The sequence below is a fragment of the Dendropsophus ebraccatus genome, unplaced genomic scaffold, assembly GCF_027789765.1.
Source record: "Dendropsophus ebraccatus isolate aDenEbr1 unplaced genomic scaffold, aDenEbr1.pat pat_scaffold_417_ctg1, whole genome shotgun sequence".
NCBI classification, from domain to species: domain Eukaryota; kingdom Metazoa; phylum Chordata; class Amphibia; order Anura; family Hylidae; genus Dendropsophus; species Dendropsophus ebraccatus.
Window position 1 is genome coordinate 27,975 of NW_027210030.1, and position 25,385 is coordinate 53,359.

Genomic DNA, 25,385 nt, shown 5'->3' on the forward strand with positions numbered 1-25,385 from the left:
ATGTGGGCTAAACACCACCTGTGTTGTTCTTTTCAAGGACTAGGACTAGTTCGGCAGAATATGGCAAAGAATGACACAGTGGTGTTTAGCCCACATGCAATAAAATTATTAAAATCCTCCTTCAGCTCTTTCTGAACTGGCTAGTTCTGATCGTGACACTGAGGGGAAGGGGCCTAGATGTCATCATGGGGCGGGGCCTACAGCATTGATGTAGGCTGGGGTATGAGGCTTGATGGCCTTGAAGCCCTGCCCAAATGGCATTGCTTACCAATGATAACATGCATTTTTGAGTGGAGAGATCACCAAGAAATCCTTTATACAGTAAGATATGTTTCCTATCATTTAAATAAACTTCTGACATGTCACAGTGACATGTCAGAGGTTTGTATCAGTCAGGGTCTGGGTGCTGAGACCCCCGTCAATCGTTAGAATGAAGGGGCAGACAAGAGCAGTAGCGCGCATCAACTGCCAAACTTTTCAATAGGCGCACCCTTTGTGCTACACCCCTTGCTGGTTCCTTGTCTGATGGTGTCTGCAGATGTCCACACTCCTCCCCTCCTCTTCAGCTGCTGGCTCACGCGGCTGCTTGTCTGTAATCAGTGTGACTCCACCTACCTCTGCCTCCACCAATTCTGTTCCACCTGAACCTATTTAAAGTTGCTTCTCCTGTTCCTCCTTGCCTTAGTGTTGTTTGGTCCTCATGTTCCTAAGCAAAGGTGTGTTCCTATGTCTACTATTCTGTTTATCCCAACCTGTGCCTGTTTTCTCAGATTACACTTGCCTCCCCTGTTTGTACTGTTTGCCTCTTACATTGCCTAATTGGACTGTATCGGCCTGCTGACTAAACTGACACTGTCTGGTCCGGGGCCAGCTACTGCCCACAGCAGCACTATACTTGTGGAGTGACCTGGTGTTCTCTAGCTGCAGAAGTCCAGCATCTGCATCCCAGAAGAGGATAAAGGGGGAAGACTTAGAGGGCACTTAGGGTACTATTACACGGAGCGATTTTTAACGATTAACGACTAATGATAAACAATCACAAACGGGATTGTTTATCGTTAACCTGAAATCGTTCACCATATTACACAGAATTATAGTCGTTAGTTACAATGAACAATGTACAATTACACTGAACGAACAAATGCGGAATGACAGCGAACGATTAGTGAACGATTAACGATAATTTTAAGTTCAGATCTAGATCAACAACATACAAACGATTTTTCGATCGTTGCCTGCAATTACACAGAACAATTATTGTTTAAATTCGAACGATATAGCGATTTTTCTTATGATAATCGTCCGATGTAATAGGGCCCTTAGGCTCCACTCCCTGATATGGCACAAAGCCAAACTGGTTCGGAAGAACAGGGGGTCCACATACGCTGCCTGTTATATATTCTTTTAGTGCAAAGTGGCATAGAGGCTTTCCCAAACTCTTGAATAGTTGAGGGCTGTAACTATGTAACAATGTCAGCAGTTTGGAACAGGAATTGCAGCTAACAGGTTCACTTTACAGTAAGTGAGCACAATACATGAGAGCATATTTTTTCTTTTGGTAAGAAATGTTATCAGACATTCCTTTTTTCCAACAAATTCTTCACTCACTGATTCACTAACTGACCTGTAAGTTTTTGCAGTGAGTGTATGGACATGTTCGATTTTACTTTGCAATTCTTTTGCTATTACTCACTGCCGCACTTAAGCCAAGTCCTACCGTTTCACGTGTTACATGCTCCTATTGTTATATACTCATCAGCTGTCCTTTAGCTGTTCAGGATTTACTTTGTGCAGTTTCCATTTGTAATTTTTCTCTTTCCTAATTTTCACCAACCATTAACCTTGTTGTGTCCTCAACCTCATTTCCTGTCTCTCATTCCCGTTCTTCCCACTGTACTGGATATTTTTCCCTTGTGGTTTTTGGCTCCCTGATAGAATAGTTTGACTCACAAAAGGGGGGAGAAGGGATGAAAGCGTCACGGCTGGAGGAGAGAAAGAACTAGTTTAGGACTGGATCAGACAGCAAGGGATCAAGACAAAGAGCAGAGTGAGTACAGAGTGTGAAATGAGTTCTCCAAAACAATTCTATATGGTATCATGCACTGGATAATCTGATAATCTGAGGGCTGGCTATACGTAATGTAGAGGTGGCTTAATATGTTGCGTGAGTGAGATTTCTCTTTCCTTCTACTCTTATTTCCTCACTGTAACTGGTCACTTTTCTACTCTGCTTCTCTTGCTGGTTTTACACGATAAGGTTTATAAGAATTATAACATATGGAAGTGCTGTTCATTGTCCATTGTGTTGTCATTATTTATATTTTATTGTTTTATCTAAACCCAATATACAATTACACAGCATATTTACCTTATAACTGTGGACTGGTAATGACTTCACATATGTATTGTAGGATTTACCAAATTACCCACAACACCATTAAAGGGAACCAATCACCTCCCTGAGGGAGTGTAACTTAGTACCTTACAACTCTCCAACGTTGTGCCCGGTAGTCTCCAGCAGGACAGCAATTTCAAAATATCGATCTTTAATCCTCCTTCTTGGCACCCAGTAAGTAGGCATAAAGGAGGACAAGCAGCGGCATATAGTCACGCTGCCTCCGCCATTCCATGGCCTCCCTTGCCTGTTTGTGCACGCTTTGCGGGGTTAGCGGGGTTACCCTCGGGAGACGTTGGAGAGCTGTGCCCAGCAGCTGTAAAGTACTGTAAGGGTCCTATTACACGGCCCGATCATAAACTGTAAACGAGCGCTGATTTTCTAGATCAGCGCTCGTTTACTGAGAATTTACACAGGCCGACTATCAGGCAGAAAGAGCCACACAGATTTCATTAATGATGTCCGTGCAGCCCTTTCCTTTAGTGTAAAATAACAAAATATTAACTCACCTTACCACGTTCTCTGGTTCCCACGTTTCTTGGAGGCCTTCCCGCTGTTTGTACTGGCCGTGAAAGGCCGCAGCCAGTGATTGGCTGTGCGGCCGGCGGCTTGTCTCGTCCAGCGACTGGCTGAGCGGCCGCGGCTTGTCAGTGCAAATGCCAGTACAGAAGGCAGAGCTGCAGACAGCGGGGAAGGCCTCCAAGGACACCAGAGAACGTGGTAAGGTAAGTAAATAGTTTTTTATTTTATACTACAATCAGCCGCCGGACATGCGTCACTATTAAACGTAGCAATGCGCACACAACGCCTGATGATTTTAGGTCTGGACCTAAAGAAACGATCAGTCAATGATCGTGTCATCGGCTGAATGTTCTCTCTATAACACGAAGCGATAATCTACCGAATCGGCCTGGTCCTCCCATTCTAGCCCTAGCACAAATTGCAAATAAAAAAAGACACTGGTTAATGTAAACATGTCAAATCAATGCAAGAAAGATTGACTTTACTCTTTCATAAGATGGGTACCTGTCAGTTCCAAAGATGTTCTTGAACTTCTAAAAACCTTTGTTCACCCTCGTTATAATTAAAGTGATATAATCAGGAACATGCAAGAAAGATACATACAGAAGTAAGTTGTCAAACAGGTTTGCTTCATATATAAGTTAAGATTCACTCTTAACCCCCTTCATGATTGCTGACATGGCTGCTTGTTGCATATAGAGATGAACTCAGGTGCTAAGTGCACTCTATATGCACCAGCTGCCAGCTGTGTTGACCCCCCCCCCCCCATGGCACAATCACAGAGTACTGATCAGTCACCATGGCAGCTGGAGGCCTTCTAAAGGCCTCTATAGCTGCTATAGTAAATCTGCTTGTACCACTTCCCTGTACAAACAGGGCACTGATTACATTGATTAATCCAATGCAACAGCATTGCATTGATCACTAAAGGCAACATAGTGCTCGCGATCATTAGCAGCTCTTCTGGGTGCCTACCCTGCCTGACCCTTGTGCAGGATATAATTAAAGTTCTATAGATATATACATGTAAACTACTAAAATGCAAACAATGATGTGGCTTGGTGCAAATGCAAACTCCACATCTCACAAAACTACTTGTCTGTACAGAAAACAAAACGAGAAGGTTCTACCTATCTATACATCTATATATCTATCTAGTGATAAAATACATCACTTGCCTTTCTGATTAACTTCTAATAAATATATTCTTTGGCAGAACAATGCTCCTTCCTGTTTTTGTTATATTTTCCTTCGTATCAAATTCTTTACAAGTAGAAGATAACAAGATAACATCACCTTGCTGTGGAACCCCGGGAATTCCTGGGATTCCTGGAACACATGGCTCTACAGGATTATCAGGAAGGGATGGCCGAGATGGTAGAGATGGAGCTCCGGGGACAAGTGGATCCAAAGGAGACCCTGGAGAACCAGGTAAACAAAGCTTTCCAACAATGCATTTCAAAGGGGTTTCTTTTTTCTTAACATATTACAAACACACTTTTATTTCTCATCATTGTGCTTTCAAGACAGTTATCATTAACATTGTTCCAATGTATTGGTCATGTGAACATTGGCAATGTTATTCATAAATGGCAAAAGTGGCAAGATAATGTGTCATGGGATATCTCTTCCCTCACTCACTCTATAGAGCCTCATATGTGATACAGCTGCAGTCTATCTCATTGTGTCAGGGTAGTTGTAGAACTCTGCAGGCAGCTGATCAATGAATGGACGTATCTGCTAGTACTGGTATTTTAGGCTACATTCTCACGTCCGTAGTGCAGCCCGCATCCCGGACCGCACTATGAATGTGCATCTGTAGTGCTCGGGGCCTCAAGAAGCAATACTTTGCCTTTCCATTAGTACAGCAATCTGTGCCGGAAATTGCAGTCTGTGTTACAGCAGGTCCTATTTTTTTGCAGCCTGGATCATGGCCCCATACACACGTACAGACGTGTGTACGGGGCCACTGAATAACATTGGTCCCATGTTCTGTCCGCAATTGTGAACAGAACAATGGACGTGTGAATTTGGCCTTAGAGCAACATTCTGTGCATGGAGAAACATACAGAAGAACAATGAGAGTGGCGTTAGGTAGGGAAGGAAAGGCCATGATGGTGATGATGTAATTATGTAGTTCACAGGAAGTAAGTAACAGACTGACATCTTGTTTACATGTTGGAGCAAGCTATTTTCTGGTTGCCAGATTGGTGGTTACATGACCTAACTGCAGTGATAAAATGTATGAATGCAGCTGAGCTGTGATGAAAAAGATGACCCTGTTTTCTGTGCCACAAAATTATGGCAGAGAATTCCTTGGATACAAAATACATCAGCTCTGTAACATGCTCATAACTGCAGATAAAACTAATAATACCTGTCTCTTAGATGATGGCTGTAAAGTTATATTCATGTTTTTCTTCCAAGCTTAAGAGCTGTAAAGGCTGCGTTAAGCTGCAGCATGCATGCCTTCAACCCCCCCCCCCCACCACCACCCCACACACACACACGCACACACTCTTTCTGGCTTGACTTTAAAGGAGAAGTCCAGCCCTGGTTGAAATCTAAAAGGGTACATAACAACCAATCCTTACGTATCTCGTACCCCTTATGCCCGCGATCTGCCGCCTGAGCGGAAAGCATTTTTCTCTGAGTTGTGATAACGTAATGACTCAAATGACTGGAAAATGCCCATTACGGATGGACTGACTGGCTGAGCGGGCAGACCAACAACCGGGTTGTGACGTTGTCTCAGGTGGAGATCCAGAAACCCATATGGGAGTCCCGGAGCGGCGATTCGACACTGGAGAGGCACGGGGAGAGGTAAATTTTGATAGTTTTTTATGTTCCCCCATGCCCCTGCATTTTGAAAAAAACATAACATGGCCGTACTTCTCCTTTAAGCACTGAACCATGTACATCAATCATGCAGTGCAGTAAAGGAAGGAGAAGGTGTGCATGATGCAGCAGCTCAATATTGCCTTCATGGCACTTAAGCCTAGAAGGAAAATTTGATTTTATATTTTGCGAGCAGCCATCTGCTAACATTGTCAGATAACATTGTTTTATCTCCCCTATCTTCCCCTGGGTGCACCTCTGAGCAAGATATATAGTTGACAGATTCCCTTTGTGCAGTACAGGTTTCTGTGGTAGTCCTTACACTAGCTGATCGATTTACAGTCTCCATTCGTTGTGGTCACTAAAAGGTATTCCTATCTCACATATCCTATGTCAAGAAAGAAACCCCCCAACCACTATCCCACCTGGTGAGCCAGCCCCCAGACACTGCATTCTAGCAAAGAGTTAATGGAGAGTTGGTGGCACCATTGTACTGTTCTTTCTATTCTCTTATAAGGAAGTTACAGAAACTGCCAAGCACACTTTCATAACTCCCATACATGTAAATTAGGAGGGCACACAAGCAGCCACATCTACGTTAACTCTCCGCCTGGATGGACGAGGGAAAGGGTGGAATACAACTGAAATTAGTAGTGGCACCACTGAAGACAAAGGATATAAGAAGAGTCCCAGCAGTACCAGTCAGTGCCCTCCCAGTACAGCAGGTGGCATGATAATATCATTGTGATGCATGCATCATCCTGGAGCAGACTAACCAGAAGAGGCCAGGCTCTATGATGGAGTGGAAATAGTTTTGATCAGTGGGCATAGTGTGAGGCATACTCTTATTTAGGGCGGCATAGTGTGTGGCATATTTTTATTTAGTGGGCACAATGTAGGCGCTTTGGTTTAATGGGGAAACAGTGGGGGTTTTAGAAAGTGTAATCTTCTAACTTTGCAGACCCCATTCATATAACTTTCCAATCCAAGTAGGGAACCTGTTGTAGAAAACATGAATCCCAGCTATGCAGTCATGTCTCTCCTTCTTATCATCCACATCTTATTAAATTAGAGGAGGAAAGACCTTCGCTATCAGGCTAGGTTTACACAACGTCTTTCTTTGGTCGCTCGACAGACGTCTTTTTGAACATCCGTCATTTTGAAGTCAAATAACATCTGTAACTTTAGGCTGTGTTCACACAACGTAAGTTCCGTAGTAATCAAGGCCATGATTACTATGAAACTTACATTGTGCTGCAACTAGAGGGAATCCCGTCCGGAGTGTATACACATAGTATACACTCCGACCGGAATAGCTAGCAGTGCCGCAAAAAACTGACATGTCAGTTTACTGCAGCTGCTATTCATTGAATAGTGGCCGCAGAGAATCTGTCAGCTTACACAATGAAGCTTGCGGCACACCGATCTTCCATGACACCAGCTTTTCTGTGGCCTGGCTGGTTCACAAAACGGCCAGTGTCTTACGCCATGTAACATGACTTTACAATGCGTCCGTGATTTCCAAATTACGGACATTATTTGGCCTCAAAATGATGGACGTCCAAAAAGACAGCCGTCAAATGGCCAAAAAAAGACGTTGTCTGAACCTAGCCTCAGAATGAAGCCCCCTAAGTGAATTTATGAGTGTAGCGCTTTGTGACTGTTCCATAAACACCTGTCTTTTCAATAGCATATTGAGAAGCAGTGCTGATAACTAATAGGAAATCTCTTACAGACATGTCCGCTGCAAATATTTAGCCAAAGTGCAAAGTTTTAGTCAATTACGTAAAAGATTAATACTAATATGTGTAAAATGTTTTCCTGACAGGAATGACTGGAGCCAAGGGCCAGACCGGAGAGCCTGGACTTCCTGGTGCACAAGGAGATCGGGGCGATCAAGGAGAGTGTGCAGTTTCTCCCCGTTCTGCCTTTTGTGCCAAACTATCTCAGTCGCGGAGCCCTCCTATTCCTGGACAACCAGTTCCATTTGGAAACGTTCTTATCAATGAACAAGGACATTACAACCCAGAAACTGGTCGCTTTAAATGTGTGGTCCCTGGACTGTACTATTTCTCTCTTCATGGCACAGTGTACCGTGGAAACCTTCATGTGCAGCTGATGAAGAATGGACACTCCCAGGCCTCTTTTTTCCAGCCGGGGGATGCAGCAAAGCCAGGAGCGTTGTGTGGAGGAGCAGCCTTTCACTTAGAACCTAGTGATGAGGTGTGGGTACAGGTGGGTGACTATCCTGGTCTTTACTCAAGTAGTGGAACAGACAGCGTTTTCACTGGATTTCTTATCTATTCTGACTGGGAACCAAACCCTGTGTTCCGCCCTCTGACCTCAGCCGATCATAAGACAGTGTAACATACAATTAGCAGATGAAATACTTGGGGTCTACTTTTTGTTACCTTTTTAATGGAGAGCATAGGCCCAAAGGCATATGGTTTGAACTCCACCACCACTAATAACAAAGATTATAACATTTTACTATGAAATAAATCAACCTTTATAATATAAGAGATTTACAGGCCTAGATACATCATCTTATCACTACGCTGTAACTTAATATAACATTATCACATGACTTGTAACAATAGATACACCTCAACAGTATACTAACTCTGGATATTACTATCTTTACCTATTGATACATCAGCCATATCCCAAAATAATTTACTTTCATAAACACCAATCTATGTATAACATCATGCTTCTAAATAGTCATGCGCTTAGTAAATAAAAGGGATGATCCCTCCTCTCCATGACCACATACAGTATATGTACCACACATACCAATATAACAAATAATTTTATGCCTCAGTGGTGACATACCATTACTACATTGACAAGTATAATCTGTAATCTATAGACCTGATATGTGTGATTAAAATACAGTTATATCAAGTTACTCACTGGAATTTATGTTCTTTTTTTTTTTTATATCTGGCCCGGGCTGCCATGATGTTGCTACAGAGTGCCCACTGTGGTGTACCACCCGGTAACTCATTACTGCCCCTATATAAGTAGTGACCACTTTTATTCTCCCTTCAAAGTAGTAAAGCATCCAAACATAGTAAAAGTGCCCCCCTCCAGAGTTGATGCCAGTTTAGTGCCCTTCACACAGTAATAGTGCCATCAGCTCGGTAATGGTGGCATCTTAGTGTCCCTATTCAATAATGATGCCTACTTAGTGCCCTCTAATTGTATTGCCCCTTAATGCTTTCCACTAATAATTCCTTGGTGCCTCCACTCCCCATGGTGCCCCCTAATCAGTAAAAATGCTTCTTAGTCCCCCCACTGATTACTGAATGCCCCCCTTAGTGTCCCCCTTAGCACACTCACTGTAGAGTATTGATGTGCATTGCCCCTTAATGACCCCAATTAGTAATTATGCCCTCATTTTTACTCCCATTTAGTAATAATTCCCTCCTAATGGTGTGTATACACAAAATGATCATCGTTGGAATTTTTGCTATAAGGATTGCATTTGAGCAATAATTGGCTCGTGTAAACACAGCGAACGACCAAGCATCGAGCGAGAAATCGTTCATTGTGCTCTTTCAACATATTTTCAAATTGTCGTTGGCAGGCCTGTATTTAGAGTTCATGCTGCCCTAGGCACTTTGCACGCCGAGGCGCCCCCCCGGCACTGGCTGGTTACATGCATGATATATACCCTTTTCCGCTCTGCTTGATGCCCGCTATTCTCATCAAACAGGCGTGATAGAGGAAGGAAGGAGGCCGGGGACGTCTTAGTTTGTGGACCGCTTCTGTCCAGTGTCGAACTGGGGTACCTGGGGCCCACCAGAGGAAATAATCCTTGGGGCCACCAATATAGAACCAGTGAGACACGACACGCTGACCCCATCCTTTCCTGGATTCATCTGTATCTGTGACAAATCCCTTTTTCAGTCGAACTAAAACTCTCAGAACCCTCTCTATTTATACAGCTCTCAGGGTATGCTGGGAGTTGTAGTCTCTGAGAGGACAACCCTGTAATAAATCACTGTGTGCAGAGGCTCCTGGTGGCTGCAATCTGGGGGTGACAACCATCAGCCCTGAAGGTCCAGCAATACATCTGTCTACACTGTACTACAACTCCCAGCATATCATGAGGGCTGCAGACTGTCAGTACATGCTGGGAGTTGTAGTGCCTGCAGCTGCTGTAGTTGGGTCCTAGGTGCATTATACACTGGATGCTTTGTGACATATAAGAATACATAGATCTGTGGGGGCTCAGTGTAGGGAAGTCACCTCAGAACATCACTAATAGGGAATAGAACAAAACATCTCCCCCTATCCCTATTAGTGATGTTCTGGGGTCACTTCCCTACACTGAGCCCCCACAGATCTATGTATTCTTATATGCCACAAAGCATCCAGTGTATAATGCAGCTAGGGCTCAACTACAACGGCTACAGGCACTACAACTCCCAGCATATCCTGAGGGCTGCAGACTGTCAGTACATGCTGGGAGTTGTAGTGCATGCAGCTGTTGTAGTTGGGTCCTATACACTGGATGCTTTGTGACATATAAGAATACATAGATCTGTGGGGGCTCAGTGCAGGGAAGTGACCCCAGAACATCACTAATAGGGATAGGGGCAGATGTTTTGTTCTATCCCCTATCAGTGCTGTTCTGGGGTCACTTCCCTACACTGAGCCCCCCACCGATCTATGTATTGTGATCTCCCACAAAGCATCCAGTGTATAATGCACCTAGGACCCAACTACAACAGCTGCAGGCACTACAACTCCCAGCATGTACTGACAGTCTGCAGCCCTCAGCATATGCTGGGAGTTGTAGTGCCTGCAGCTGTTGTAGTTGGGTTCTAGCTTAAAAGTTTGCGCTAGTGTACTGTAGTGACTGCGGGGCTGTGTCAGTACACTACCGCAAACAATACACTGACCCAATGGTACACAGGCTCTGCACACGATAGAAGTGATTACAGTGCAGTTACTAATGACTCACAGGTGACGTCTTCTCCGATTGCCGTCGCTCACTTTTTTGCTTTCTTCTCCATCTAACGCAGCAACATGAAGACTTCTCCGACCAAAACTCGTCTGCAGGCGGGCAGCTGGGGTGACTGTGAGGGGGAGCAGCTAGGGGTGGCAGGGGGAGAGTCTAGGGAGGCAGAGGGAGAAGCTAGGGTGGCTGGGAGAAGATGGGGCAGCTGGGGTGGCAGGGGGAGAAGATGGGGTGGCAGGGGGAGCAGAAGGGGGGACAGGCGGAGGAGAAGGGGCCAGGAGAAGATGGGGTGATAGACAGGGCGAGAAGCTGGGGGGAAGGGAGAGCAGCTGGGGGGCAAGGGAGAAGCTGGGGTAGCAGGTGGAGCAGCAGTGGGGACAGGCGGAGAAGCAGATGGGGCAGGGGGAGAAGCTGGGGGGCAGAGAGAGCAGAAGGGGGTGCAGGGGGAGAGGCTGGGGGAGGTGCAGAGGGAGAGGCTGGGGGGTGCTGGGGGAGAGGCTGGGGGGTGCAGGAGGAGAAGCTGGGGGGTGCTGGAGGAATGGCGGTGGGGGTGCTGGGGGAGAGGCTGGGGGGTGCAGAGGGAGAAGCTGGGGGGTGTAGGAGGAGAGACTGGGGGGGTGCTGGCGGAGAGGCTGGGGGTGCAGAGGGGAGAGGTTGGGGGGTGCAGAGGGAGAGGCTGGGGGGGTGTTGGGGGAGAGGCTGGGGGGGGGTGCTGGTGAGAGGCTGGGGGGGTGCTGGTGGAGAGGCTGGGGGGTGCAGAGGGAGAGGCAGGCTGGGGGGGTGCTAGAGGAGAGGCTGGGGGTGCTGGGGGAGAGACTGGGGGGTGCTGGTGAGAGGCTGGGGGGGTGCTGGTGAGAAGCTGGGGGGATGCTGGGGGAGAGGCTGTGGGGATGCTGGGAAAGAGGCTGGGGGGGGGGTGCTGGTGAGAGGCTGGGGGGTGCAGAGGGAGAGGCAGGCTGGGGGGGTGCTAGAGGAGAGGCTGGGGGTGCTGGGGGAGAGACTGGGGGGGTGCTGGTGAGAGGCTGGGGGGGGTGCTGGTGAAAAGCTGGGGGGGGTGCTGGTGAGAAGCTGGGGGAGAGGCTGTGGGGATACTGGGAGAGAGGCTGGGGGGGGGTGCTGGTGCGAGGCTGGGGGGGGTGCTGGGGAGAGACTGGGGGGGGTGCTGGGGAGAGGCTGGGGGGGGGTGCTGGGGAGAGGCTGGGGGGGGTGCTGGTGAGAGGCTGGGGGGGGTGCTGGTGAGAGGCTGGGGGGGTGCTGGTGAGAGGCTGGGGGGGTGCTGGTGAGAGGCTGGGGGGGGTGCTGGTGAGAAACTGGGGGGTGCTGGTGAGAGGCTGGGGGGGTGCTGGGGAGAGACTGGGGGGGGTGCTGGTGAGAGGCTGGGGGGGTGCTGGTGAGAGGCTGGGGGGGGTGCTGGTGAGAGGCTGGGGGGGGTGCTGGTGAGAGGCTGGGGGGGGGTGCTGGGGAGAGGCTGGGGGGGTGCTGGGGAGAGGCTGGGGGGGGTGCTGGGGAGAGGCTGGGGGGGGTGCTGGTGAGAGGCTGGGGGGGGGGTGCTGGTGCGAGGCTCGGGGGGTGCTGGTGAGAGGCTGGGGGGGGGTGCTGGGAGAGAGGCTGGGGGGGGGGTGCTGGTGAGAGGCTGGGGGGGTGCTGGTGAGAGGCTGGGGGGGGGTGCTGGTGAGAGGCTGGGGGGGGTGCTGGTGAGAGGCTGGGGGGGGGTGCTGGTGAGAGGCTGGGGTGCTGGGGAGAGACTGGGGGGTGCTGGGGAGAGGCTGGGGGGGGGGTGCTGGTGAGAGGCTGGGGGTGCTGGGGAGAGACTGGGGGTGATGGGGAGAGACTGGGGGTGATGGGGAGAGACTGGGGGTGATGGGGAGAGACTGGGGGTGATGGGGAGAGACTGGGGGGTGCAGAGGGAGAGGCAGGCTGGGGGGGTGCTAGAGGAGAGGCTGGGGGTGATGGGGAGAGACTGGGGGTGATGGGGAGAGACTGGGGGGATGCTGGGAGAGAGGCTGGGGAAGAGGGAGCGGCCGGGGAGCAGAGGCAGGTGAGGCAGGTGAGGCAGGTGAGGTAGGCCGGGGCCGGGTCCGGGTCCAGTGAGCTTCCGGCGGGCACACACCGCCTCTATCACAGGTTGGAAGCTCACAGCTGCAGCCCCGCGCTGCACGAACTTCTCTCCTGTTCGGCGCGATGACGTCACGTGCGTCGGGTGGGGTGACTGTGAGGGGGAGCAGCTAGGGGTGGCAGGGGGAGAGTCTAGGGAGGCAGAGGGAGAAGCTAGGGTGGCTGGGAGAAGATGGGGCAGCTGGGGTGGCAGGGGGAGAAGATGGGGTGGCAGGGGAGCAGAAGGGGGGACAGGCGGAGGAGAAGGGGCCAGGAGAAGATGGGGTGATAGACAGGGCGAGAAGCTGGGGGGAAGGGAGAGCAGCTGGGGGGCAAGGGAGAAGCTGGGGTAGCAGGGGGAGCAGCAGTGGGGACAGGCGGAGAAGCAGATGGGGCAGGGGGAGAAGCTGGGGGGCAGAGAGAGCAGAAGGGGGTGCAGGGGGAGAGGCTGGGGGAGGTGCAGAGGGAAGAGGCTGGGGGGTGCTGGGGGAGAGGCTGGGGGGTGCAGGAGGAGAAGCTGGGGGGTGCTGGAGGAATGGCGGTGGGGGTGCTGGGGGAGAGGCTGGGGGTGCAGAGGGAGAAGCTGGGGGAGAGGCTGGGGGGTGTAGGAGGAGAGACTGGGGGGGTGCTGGCGGAGAGGCTGGGGGTGCAGAGGGGAGAGGTTGGGGGGTGCAGAGGGAGAGGCTGGGGGGGTGTTGGGGGAGAGGCTGGGGGGGGTGCTGGTAAGAGGCTGGGGGGGTGCTGGTGGAGAGGCTGGGGGGTGCAGAGGGAGAGGCAGGCTGGGGGGGTGCTAGAGGAGAGGCTGGGGGTGCTGGGGGAGAGACTGGGGGGTGCTGGTGAGAGGCTGGGGGGGTGCTGGTGAGAAGCTGGGGGATGCTGGGGGAGAGGCTGTGGGGATGCTGGGAAAGAGGCTGGGGGGGGGGGGTGCTGGTGAGAGGCTGGGGGGTGCAGAGGGAGAGGCAGGCTGGGGGGGTGCTAGAGGAGAGGCTGGGGGTGATGGGGAGAGACTGGGGGTGATGGGGAGAGACTGGGGGGATGCTGGGAGAGAGGCTGGGGAAGAGGGAGCGGCCGGGGAGCAGAGGCAGGTGAGGCAGGTGAGGCAGGTGAGGTAGGCCGGGGCCGGGGCCGGGTCCGGGTCCAGTGAGCTTCCGGCGGGCACACACCGCCTCTATCACAGGTTGGAAGCTCACAGCTGCAGCCCCGCGCTGCACGAACTTCTCTCCTGTTCGGCGCGATGACGTCACGTGCGTCGGTGCCGACCGGGAGAGAAGGACCGCAGGGCTGCAGCTGTGAGCTTCCGGCCTGTGATAGAGGCGGTGTGTGCCCGCCGGAAGCTCACTGGAAGCTGCACAACCCCCGAACAGCACCCCCCCCCCGGGGGCGGCGGACTAGGCACCCGTGGTCCGGTGCCTACGGCGGCAGGGGAGATTTTTTATTTTTTTTTTTAATAAAAAATAATTTTTGTTCCCTGCGGGTGCCGCCCCCCGCAGGGCGCCGCCCTAGGCACCGGACCACGGGTGCCTAGTGGCAAATACGGCCCTGGTCGTTGGTCGTACGCTAAAAATTTGCAGATCGCTTTGTCTAAACAGTCTTTCAAAGATTCACCCTATGCGTGAGATGGGCTTAAGAGATCTTAAAAACTATCGCAATAATGGTTTTTCTAACGATTTATTTGTCTAAAGCTGATCGTTATATAAAAACCAAATTGTTGCTTCAAAATCATTAAACAATCCATTGGCCAAATTATCGCTTCGTGTAAACGGACCATAAGTGACCCTTGTTAGTAAAATTTCCCCCTTAGTAATTATGGTTCCATAATCCCCTCCACTTCGTAATAATGTCCCCTTTGTTAATGATACCCCCTGTCATCTGTATATTGATCTGTATGTTGATTTTTCTAACAATCGTGTGCATGTGACTGTTACAGGAATAGTCCAGCTGGCCTTTACATACACACTGTTTACACACTGTAAAAACAACGGCCATTCCGTGTCTACGACCATTGTGTAACGCTACCTTTTTAATAGCGGTTGTTCATGATCAACATTTCTGTATCGTAGGTGGCCTTAAACAACGACTGTTTACATGTAACAGACGTTGTTTGTACGGCGTGTGAACATAGCCTTACTATGATATTCCACAGAGTTAATGTTTGAACAATGTATTGTCAACATATGGCATGAAAAAAAGTGAGATTATTGTACATCAGTTTATCACAATTAGCAAAAAAGAAGCATGACAAGAGAGCGCCATAAACCATGGATGTTCTGCATACAATAATGACAATAAACAATTATATAATACATAAAGAGTTGTGTCTACAACCTTGTCTTTCAATGCAAAAACTACCTGAAAACCAGATCCTATTTACGTGATGTGTAATTCCCATTTACCTAGTAAAAAGGAAAAATGAGCCATGAAGCTGTCCTTCAGGAAGTGATGTATTCTGTCCAGTGACAACTTCCTGCAGGGTATACAGCAGCTGATAAGTACAAGAAGTAATAAGTTGTAATTTTTGTTTTAAAAACATTTTTCTTCTTCAGAGCCTTTAATTACAGGTCATAAAATTTTATACCAAGTGCAGGGGCATACCTAGGATTCATGGGGACCTATAACAAGAAACTGTACAGGGCCCCATGCATCCTGTACCCCCCCATACTCACATGACCCGGCGCAGTCGTGATGAGGCACTCACAGTGGTATGGGTGTGCAAGCCGCTCCTTAAAATGCTGTCCTGGGGTGGGGGGAGGAGGAGGATCCTTGCAGCAGGGGTGCTGCAATGCAGTCCGCTCTGAGACGCTGTCTCTTGTTGGAGGGAGGCAGATAATCGTGCCAGCGGCGCAGGCCCTGAGACACTGGGGGGAGGCATAGGATTGCGGCTGCGGGCCCCGCTGGTACACTATCTTGATCTGGGTGGGGGATTTGCTGATTTGTTTTTGGTAAGCTGCCAGTGCCAAAGTTTTATACACATAGAACACATACCCCACCAACCCCCTAAGCTATACCCCTGTAACACTGCCCGATATCTGTTCTCTTTCAAAGGACCACAGGATCCAGTTATCTCTACTGTACCATTGTCTCCAACAATATACTGTATCATCACATGGAAACAACACTCAGAACAGAGATGATCAATGCCTAATGTCATGGAATGGATGAAAGCCACATTTATGGCATGCCTACCCTTGTGCCTAGCGCTTAGCTACTTCTACAGCTATCAACAGGGCTGAAAGCATGAGTATAACTGTGTATGTTATTATTTCAGCCACTAGATGGCGCAAAAGTCACAAAGGTTTTCATAAACTCTGTATGAAGTCTGAATATGGAAGCTATGCATGCTTCATATTACTATACAGTGGTTCCTCAAGTTACAATGACTCTATGTTCTAAAATGTCTACTGTATCTTGAAATTATTGTAACTACAGACAATAACATCTTGGAAAACTGGTAACTGGTTCTAAATGCCAACAGTAACAGACTATATGTACTATAGAGGGGTGGGGAGGGGGCGCCTGGTAGACTGCCAGTATAAGATCACTCCTCACTCTTAGTCCCTCAATATTCTTATTTCAAATACAATCCCTCCATAGTTATAATAATCCAGCAGGGCCCCTCTCTTCTATCATCTGCTTGCTCTTCAAGGCAGTGCTTATTGGGTAAAGTGGACTCCTGTTCCCTTAGCGAAAACTAAACATAGTGCTCATTGTGCCCCAACCACTATTACGAGGGGCTCAGACAAAGAATTATTATTGTTTCTTGTTAGGACTGTTGTTGGGTGCTGGGGTGTCAGGCTGGGATATTGCCTGGGGCCCCCCCATCCCCAGGGATATGGTGCAGTGGACTTTTGGCCTGGCCAGAGCCAGTCTCTAGCAGCAAAGATTAGCAGATGTAGTAAAAGGAGAACATGGAAGCAGAATTATGGAAAAAGTGTTTTCAGGCTACAAACACAATAAAATACTCTATAACGCTATGTTCATACGAGACCTGCCATTCCGTGACCCGACCGGTCTTAGAAAAATTCATCCTGGCCGCTACTGCAGTAAGGATTCCCTCGGCCTGCAGCACTAGGTAAGTACCGCATAAATCATGGCCGTTGAAACAACGGCCGTGATTTCTGCGGAGCTTACGTAGTGTGAACATAGCCTAAGAGTTATTAATAACCTTTCAGGACTTTTCAAATGACATCATGTGCTGCAAGTCAACAGAAAGTCAGCTGCAGAATATAACTGTCCTAACTTACCAGAAAGATGTCACAAGGTAATCCCAAGTGTTCTGCCTGGAATGTGACACCACGTTAGGTGCTGACATCTATGCCACCTGACCAGAGAGCCATCAGATATTGGCAGCTGATGATTTTACTACGACATGCCTTCCTTCTGGAGAAAATGGTTATCCCAAGGGGGATCTCACCGGGCTGACTTCTCTTGCTCTACATACCTCTCCCCTAGGTCCTTACATCTTTAATAGAAAAGACTCCACAATGGAACACCACTTAAAGGGGTACTCCAATGAAAATCTTTTTTTCTTTAAAATCAACTGGTTTTAGAAAGTTATATAGATGCGTAATTTACTTCTATTAAAAAATCTCAAGTCTTTCTGTACTCATCAGCTGCTGTATGTCCTGCAGGAAGAGGTGTAATCTTTTTTTAGTCTGACACAGTGCTCTCTGCTACAACCTTTGTGCTAGACAGGAACTGTCCAGAACAGGAGAAGTTTTCTATGAGGATTTGGTCAGGTGGCAGCAGAGAGCACTGTGTCAGGCTGAAAGGAAAACACCACTTCCTGCAGGACATACAGCAGCTGATAAGTATGGGACGACTTGAAATTTTAAAATACAAATCTATATAACTTTCTGAAACCAGTTGATTTTAAAGAAAAAGATTTTTGCCATAGTAGCCCTTTAATTTCCTTCTTTTTGTTTGTCTCCTTCTGCCCTTTCACTCCTCCATAATGGGCCTGAGATCACATAAAAACCAGTCTTTTTTCAGCCTAGGCTTGTACGTAGTTTTTAAGATGCTTTTCAGGATTGGTGGTCATTGTTATTATATTTGGATCCATTGTGACAGGCTGGCCATTCCTGGGAATATTGACAGCTCTCAACGTGATGCAATCCCAGAGCCCTAAATACATTTATAACATCCTGCTTATTACTACTGTAATCTGTTCCTCTGCCAAACTCTGCCCTTCTCAGGCACTGCTACATTAGGCCTGGACTCTGCTGATCACTTTCCTACAGAGCTTTCCAAGTTATGCAACATTGGCAGCAGTCTACACCGTGCCTGAAGCCAACTTCACTCCACAGGGGAAAAGACATGCCTTCCTGACCCCACAGGAGGTGGTGTATGGGTCTCCTGGATTTATCTAGCATTACACCCAGCTCATTGTTTTTAATTTTATAACTTCTAGTGGGGGAAAAATATGAAGATTGTTTTCTGGCAGCCTTAACATCATTGTCTTCCTTTTTGTTTGTTTTTTAACTTCCACTTTGTCTACGGAGGGCCCCTTACTTTTGGGCGCATCCCAGACACTTGACCTTCCAGCTAGTAGCCTTTTCCACTTAATGGTCCCCCTGAACTGGGGTGTTATGCAAAAGACCAAGGGGCTTAAAGGTTAGAGTCCTACCTACCAGCTGCGCATTCTTTGAGCTACCCTTACGGTATGTCCACACTGAGTAAAAAAGGCGGAATTCCGTCGTGGAATCCCGCCTGTCTCAGTGTCCCATAGTCAGTTTATCGCAGAGAAAAGCAGTGTCACACTGAGGCAGGCGGGGTTCCGCAGCGGAGAGTTCCGCCGTGGAATTCCACCAGTTTTACTCAGTGTGAACATACCCTTACTGTTACGCATGATGTGCTATCTTTCACTTTCAACATTTCCTGCAGGACATAAAGCATGTGAAGTATGGGAAGGCTTAAGATTTTTAAATAGAAGTAAATTACAAATCTCTATAATTCTCTTAAACCAGTTGATTTGAAAGAAAAAGATTTTCGATGGATAACCCCTTTAAGCTTCTCTTCATTTGATGGGAGACAGCATTTGAGCCATTACTTACATTTTTCATGTACACAAATGTGACAAACCACTAGTCACATAGGAAATACATATCAATGAAGACGTATTATATACTTCCCAAGGTTAAGTGGCTCTGACATTTCACGACTCATTCTGACGAATAGATATTAGGGTTTTCAGACACTGTAAGTATCTCAAGTGCCCTACATATATCAGGTGCCTATAACTTATTCTTAGTTTTTTATTCCTCATGCTTTTTAGTGGGATTAACTAGAAGTTAAGCCCCTATTCCACAGGCCGATATTGAGGAGCAAACTAGCGATATCGGCGCTCGTTTGCTCCTTGTTCCCCGCTAGCTGCCGCAGCTATTCCACAGCACACCACGGCAGCGAGCGGGTGAGTGCGGAGGAGGCCTCGCGGGGGGGGGGGGGGATGGAGGTCTGCCCGGGTGATTACTAGATCGTCCGGGCAGCCCATAGCAGATAGCAGCGGTCTACTGCCACTGCTCCTATTCCACAGATCGCTGGCTGCTATCCTGGTTGTTTGTTTTTCAACATGTTTGAAAGACAAACGATGCAACGATCAGCCGACATGAATTATGTCGGCTGATCGTTGCCTTCTATTCCAAGGGACGATTATTGTCCGTAACAGCAGATATCGTCCAATAATCGTTCTGTGGAATAGGGCCTTTACCGTCATTCCATCAACTTCCATAACATGCGCATAGCACATGCGCGCGAAATGGCTGTCGCTGGTGTGCGTGTTGTGTTTGTCCTCCCTCACCTACACCTGTTCCAGTTATGAATATCACTTTTTCTACAATAAAGTCGACACGCGCTGGTGAGTGCCGCTTCTGTTAACTATATTGGATTCATTATCACAGTGGTGTTGATCCATTTAAAAGAGCCTTTAGGTAATGAAGATAGATTAAACAATTATATTTGTAAGGCCAGACTAGATGGCTCAGTCCACAGTGCTGCCACTAGTGATGTTTGCACAGCCCTTGCTTTCATCACCCGTTAACCATACATCACTTACTACGCGGTAGTAGATATGCAGCCAGCAGCAGATGATTTATTTGACAGGTTGAAAGACAACGATCAGCTGTCTCTATTACAGAGGGAGATATCTGGATATCTGCCTGTTTTGGCAGATAATCTCTAAGTGTAACATGGCCTATAGACATTCGAAGGGAGGCATGATCATCGCTCAGTTGCTGCTTCCGCTGGATGATTGGGCAACCACGATCTTGGGTACCTGCACTCTGCGTAAGTTCCATGCAAAAGCCCTAATAAATCAGAAAAAGGCTCCTGAAAGAAACTCAATCAGCATGAATTGATCAATGGTTGCCCGATCTTCTAGCGACAGGAGCGACTGCACCAATCAGAAAAACCTGCACAAGGTACACTTTAGGAATCTAAATGGCCTGTACAAAAAATATGCTGAAAAGCTGTTAAAGGTAAAACGCCCTCAAAAGCCCTTCCCACCGACTGGAGGAAAAAGGGTTCAGTCTCCAGAGGTGATCACTCCCATTTGGGAGTTTATTTTGCCTCCCTCTAGATAAATAAGGAGGTTAAGATGAAAGGGTCACCCACGCCCTCCATATATATTTCTGTAATATAATAAACTTGTCAGGTTACTATGCGTGCTGTCACCAATGAAACTTAACAGAAAGATCCCAAATTCACATAGAGTTAGTTGAAGTACAGGAAAAGTAGATGACAATATATGCTTATATATCACAATAAATTCTCGGGAGTTTTGTATATACAGATATCATTAGCATTTCCAGGCCTTTGTGACAGCAATTCCTGTTGTAGTCCGTTGCATGTTATCCTTCTGTGAACCAGGGTCAAAAACCAACTGTAGACAATAATAGGAAACTGACAAAGTGACTCAAATGCACTTGTGTTTTCTTAAGGAATGATATTTTTCTCATTTATTGGCCAAAAGCCATAAGACTGTCAGGCTCAGTTTACCCTATATGCTTATAAGGTCTTCTTCCCTCAAAATATACTAAAATATTATATAAGTCACTTTATATCCAAAAGACTTTCTTCAAATGTAAGAAGATGATTATTCAAACAAGCTCGGTGCAATACACTGGTTGGGCAAATAAAAAAAACCTCTCCCAAGTGGCGCGAGGAGCTAGGAGCTTTGTTATCTCCATTATTTAGTTATTCTTATGTGCTTTATATCAAGCACAGACTAGACCTAAAATAACTTGATTGTCCTGTATATCCCTGCAATAGCACTAGACTAAACTATGCCAAAAGAAACAACCAGAAAACATTAGGAATTGGACAGTCACAAGTGAGCCACAAGCCAAAACTCTGAAATGTGCAAAGGAAACACACAATCAAAACTCAATGGGGGCATTTATTAAAGGGGTTATCCAGCGAAAATCAAGTCTTCCAATACTTATTAGCTATATGTCATGCAGGAAATGTTTTATTTTCAGTCAGACACAGTTCTCTCTGCTGCCATCTCTGGCCGAGACAGGAACTGTCCAGAGAAGGAGAGGTTTTCTATGGGGATTTGCTGCTACTCTGGACAGTTCCTGTCTGGGACAAAGATGTCAGCAGAGAGCACTATGTCAGACTGAAACTAAAACACTTTCTGCAGGACATACCGTAGCTGATAAGTATGGGAAGTGACTTAAGATTTTTTAATAGAAGTAAATTACAAATCTATATAACTGCATGTATCTCTTGATAAATTCATCAGATGGGAAGGAATGTCAGATTAGAGTGGTGTACAGTTACATAACTTTTGATAAGTTTCCCCCAGTGACTTCCAAATACAGCTAATAGGATAACACTGAGCAATAGCATAAGAATAGCATTTATCAGTCTATCAGCATGGATCAGAACAATGACATTGATAAATGACCTTTTTTAAAAAAAAAAGCCTTAAAAGGGGTAGTTCAGCAAAAAAATGTTTGTTTTTTTCCCCCCAAAATCAACTGGTGCCAAAAAGTGCCAGAGATTTGTAATTTCCAGTCAAGAGCAGTAGCAAATGCCTATAGAAAACCTATAAAATAAACCCTATAAATGCTCTATAAATCAATACTGAAAGTTATGCTGGGCTTACACGGAACGATAATTCGCCCGATCGTACGATTAACGATGTCGGAGTAACATCAGAGTTTTTTTTACATAACAATCAGCATTTAGACGGTACAATATATCGTACGGAAAAATCGTTTTGCGATAGTTTTAAGATCGCCCGTCCGCAGCCCGGCCCCTGCTCATCCGCAGCCCGGCCACGCATCCTACAGCCCCCCCCGCCGCCCTGACCACCACCCCCGATCGCCACGAGCATACCTTACCTGCTCGGCGTAGCGGGTGTTCGAAATTCCCGACTCCCCTCTTCAGTGCATTGATTGGCTGAAGAGAGGAGTCGGGAATTTTAAACCGATCCTCTTCAGCCAATCAGTGCTGCCATGCATTGATTGAAATTCCCAGCTCCTCTCTTCAGCCAAACAGTGCTGAAGAGGAGCACTAATTGGCTGAAGAGGAGCTGTTTGAAATTCCTGGCTCCTCTCTTCAGCCAATCAATGCACTGAAGAGGGGAGCCGGGAATTTCGAACACCCGCTATGCCAAGAAGGTAAGGTATGCTCGTCGCCGGGGTGGCGGGGCTATCGGAGCGGCGGGGGTGGCGATCGAGCCGGCGCAGGGGGCTGTAGGATGCGTGGCCGGGCTGTGGATGAGCGAGGGACCAGGCTGCGGGCGGCCGGACTTTCGTGACGACCGTTTACACGGAACGATCTGCGATTTTTTTTGCAAACGATCAACGACGATTTGAGAACATGTTGAAATATCAAAATGAACGATTTCTCGTTCGTCGTTTGATCGTTCGCTGCGTTTACCGTTATCGTGCGAATTCGCACAATAATCGTTCCGTGTAAACGCAGCATTACATGTAGTAATTAGTTCGTTCTACTACTGCTTTTAGATATAATCCCAACAAAAAGAAAAGGCACATGACATACAACAGTGCTGAGATTCATTTATATTGTCCAATACGACAGAACATTATATGTAACTGGAACATTTAACGTGAAATTAACATCACAGTGAACAGTTGTCCAAAACGTATGGAATGCTCCAGAGACTTTTATCCATTACGGAGGAAGGTGACAACATAGTAATACAGGTTGTTGAAAAAACATTCAAAATCCCTTTCACAGCTTCAGACACATGGGCCCTTATGAGTAGAAAAATATTTGCCTGTTCTATTCTTAAAAAGGATGACCCAGTGTCCAACTTTTAAAACATTAAAAAAAAAAAAAAAAAAACAACTTGTGTGGTTCTTAATACCCTATATAACTCCATGCCATTAAGTAGCATAGGGCCAGTCAATCCTGGTATTACATGTAAACAGTGAGCGTTTGCAGTATCATTTTCCGACAAAGTGGACAGTTCCGCTGAAGTATTGGCTGCTGCAGAAGGATCTCAGTGCACTGTGCGCACAGACAGAGGTGGCGGCATGGCAGCAAGAGGACAGTTTTATTTTCATCTTGGCAGATGACACATTTCTTACTCTCTTCCTGCTGCTTTAAAAGCTTCCAGGGATCCTCAGCGCCTGCCTCCGTCTCATGAGAGGTTGATGCATAGGCCGGGGGCACAGGCGGCGCCCTTTGTGGAACTTGAGGCCGTTCAGGCAGTGTATTCCGAGCTGGGGCGTGTTGTACCTGGGCAGGTGGTGGATTGTGCACACGGGTAGCTCCTGCAGCCCTGGCCACTCTTGCTGGTGCACCCTGTGCTCTAGTCCTCGCTAGGTTCTGGTCTCGGTCCCATGCAGCTCGGTACATTCTGACAAGCTGTAGACACCTGGCCGCAGCCCTCCTCCAGAACTCTGTATTAAGCAGGTGATGTATTAGTATTTGGATAAAGTGGCCGACCCTGCGCAGTCTTTCTTGGAATGAACGTAATGCAGGCGAGGGCCTAAGGATCACACGGGAAACCCAAACCAAGAACAGCAACAGGACCACTTCATAAAGGTGTCTGAAGAGGATTACTCCTATCCCCGTACTGCAGGATACCAGCAAGTCCACAGCTAACTGGAATGGCGTCCAGAATAGGATGACCACAGCCACGGCGGAGCTGGAGATCTGGGACAGCAGTGCTGCAATAACATCTTTCCCCACAAAAAATAAGTTTAGTAAAGTTAACCAGAGGCCCAAGGCTGCGGAAAAGAGGTTCTGCACACCGATCAGACACACGTTCACCAGGCTATTCACAATGTAGGCCACCAGGCTGCTTGCTATACCCAGGGCCTCCCAGACCTGGCGCTGGAAATTCTGTCCAGACAGCGCAATGTTGAGAATGCCGCGCTGCATCATCTCCTTACTCCGCAGCAACACGTGGCACATCAGGTTCCATAGCAGCTGCAAACTGTCCAGTCCTGACAGCAGCCCCCGCACGCCATCGCCCACCGCGTGCACAGAGGCCAGCGCCAGGTTACCGCAGGTCTCTCCCAGCAGGGCCAGCGACACTAGGGTATTCTCCCAGCAGCGTAGCAGGCCAAGGGTTATGGTTCCTGGCAAATTGAGAATGAAATGAATGGTCCAGAAGAGAAATGTGAGAATGGAGGAAACAAGCCAGTAATTCAGGTCCAGAACCAGGAGCAGCAGGTCCAGGGTCCAGCCCAGGCCACTCAGGAGCAGCAGAATGGCCTGCATGGCTGAGGGGGAGCAGGGCTGGGAGAGGCCTCATCTACTGACACAGCATCCAAGTGGTCACAGCACTGCAGATCGGGCTGACCTCCAGCCCAGCACGATCACCACTCCTTACTAGACTTTAGAGCGGGTGCAGTCACCACCTCCTCTCCCGGCTCTCAGGTGTCTCAGTCCGCAGCGTACACTCAGCCTCTAGCCTCCACTGGCGGCTTCTCACCACCTGAAAGGACCGAACAGGTCACTAGTCCCGGAGCACAGCAGCGGCTGTCCTGAGGCAAGGAGCAACGTTCAGGGCGCCGCCATGTTGGTCCTCCAGCTGCTTGTTTGTGGAAGCACGGCTAGCGACGTTCAGGCAGGAGCAAAGGAACGAAGATTGCATCGATTCCCTCAATAAAGCCTAGGCGTACCCAGCCTCTGCAACCGTCGTAGATAGGGTTAATGCTGGACGCTGCTGATTGGTGGAATCCTGGCCAATGAAGTTCCGTTGAGTGATTCAAAGTTTGTGCAGGGCGCAGAGTGTAGAGACTAGTAAATAGTGCGTGAGGCGGAGGGGGCGGGGCTAGTGATCGGGTCACACGGCTGCGCACGTGTAGAGAGCCGTCACATCAGCTCCCTCAGCATAGTGTGCAGGCCTCGCTACTCACCTCATCATCACTGTGCTTGGTGGGTGGTGATAATGCACTGACCTCCAACCCAGTGCCAGGGAGCTCACTGTACAAGCACATAGTATCATTCTTATGAATATGAAACATATAGACCTACAGCCCCCAAATGCAATGATTTCCTATGTCCCCTTTTAACTTTTGGTATTTTTTTTTTTTAATTCATATAACAGGTTATGATTCAAAATTCCATGATGCCACATCACAT

The 25,385-nt window shown here is 48.0% G+C and overlaps 2 protein-coding genes across 2 annotated transcripts; one reads left to right on the forward strand and one right to left on the reverse strand.

The window, feature by feature from the left end:
* Positions 1-1,920: 1,920 nt before the first annotated feature.
* Positions 1,921-8,666, forward strand: LOC138775949 (complement C1q tumor necrosis factor-related protein 5-like). Its single transcript, XM_069956091.1, has 3 exons — positions 1,921-2,047; positions 4,134-4,348; positions 7,584-8,666. Exons 2-3 carry the CDS (start codon positions 4,138-4,140, stop codon positions 8,120-8,122), a joined length of 750 nt encoding a protein of 249 aa, XP_069812192.1. The 5' UTR covers positions 1,921-2,047; positions 4,134-4,137; the 3' UTR covers positions 8,123-8,666.
* Positions 8,667-22,557: 13,891 nt separating this feature from the next.
* On the reverse strand, positions 22,558-25,002 carry LOC138775947 (E3 ubiquitin-protein ligase RNF26-like). The gene has a single exon (XM_069956089.1). It carries the CDS (start codon positions 24,516-24,518, stop codon positions 23,205-23,207), a length of 1,314 nt encoding a protein of 437 aa, XP_069812190.1. The 5' UTR covers positions 24,519-25,002; the 3' UTR covers positions 22,558-23,204.
* Positions 25,003-25,385: the final 383 nt, after the last annotated feature.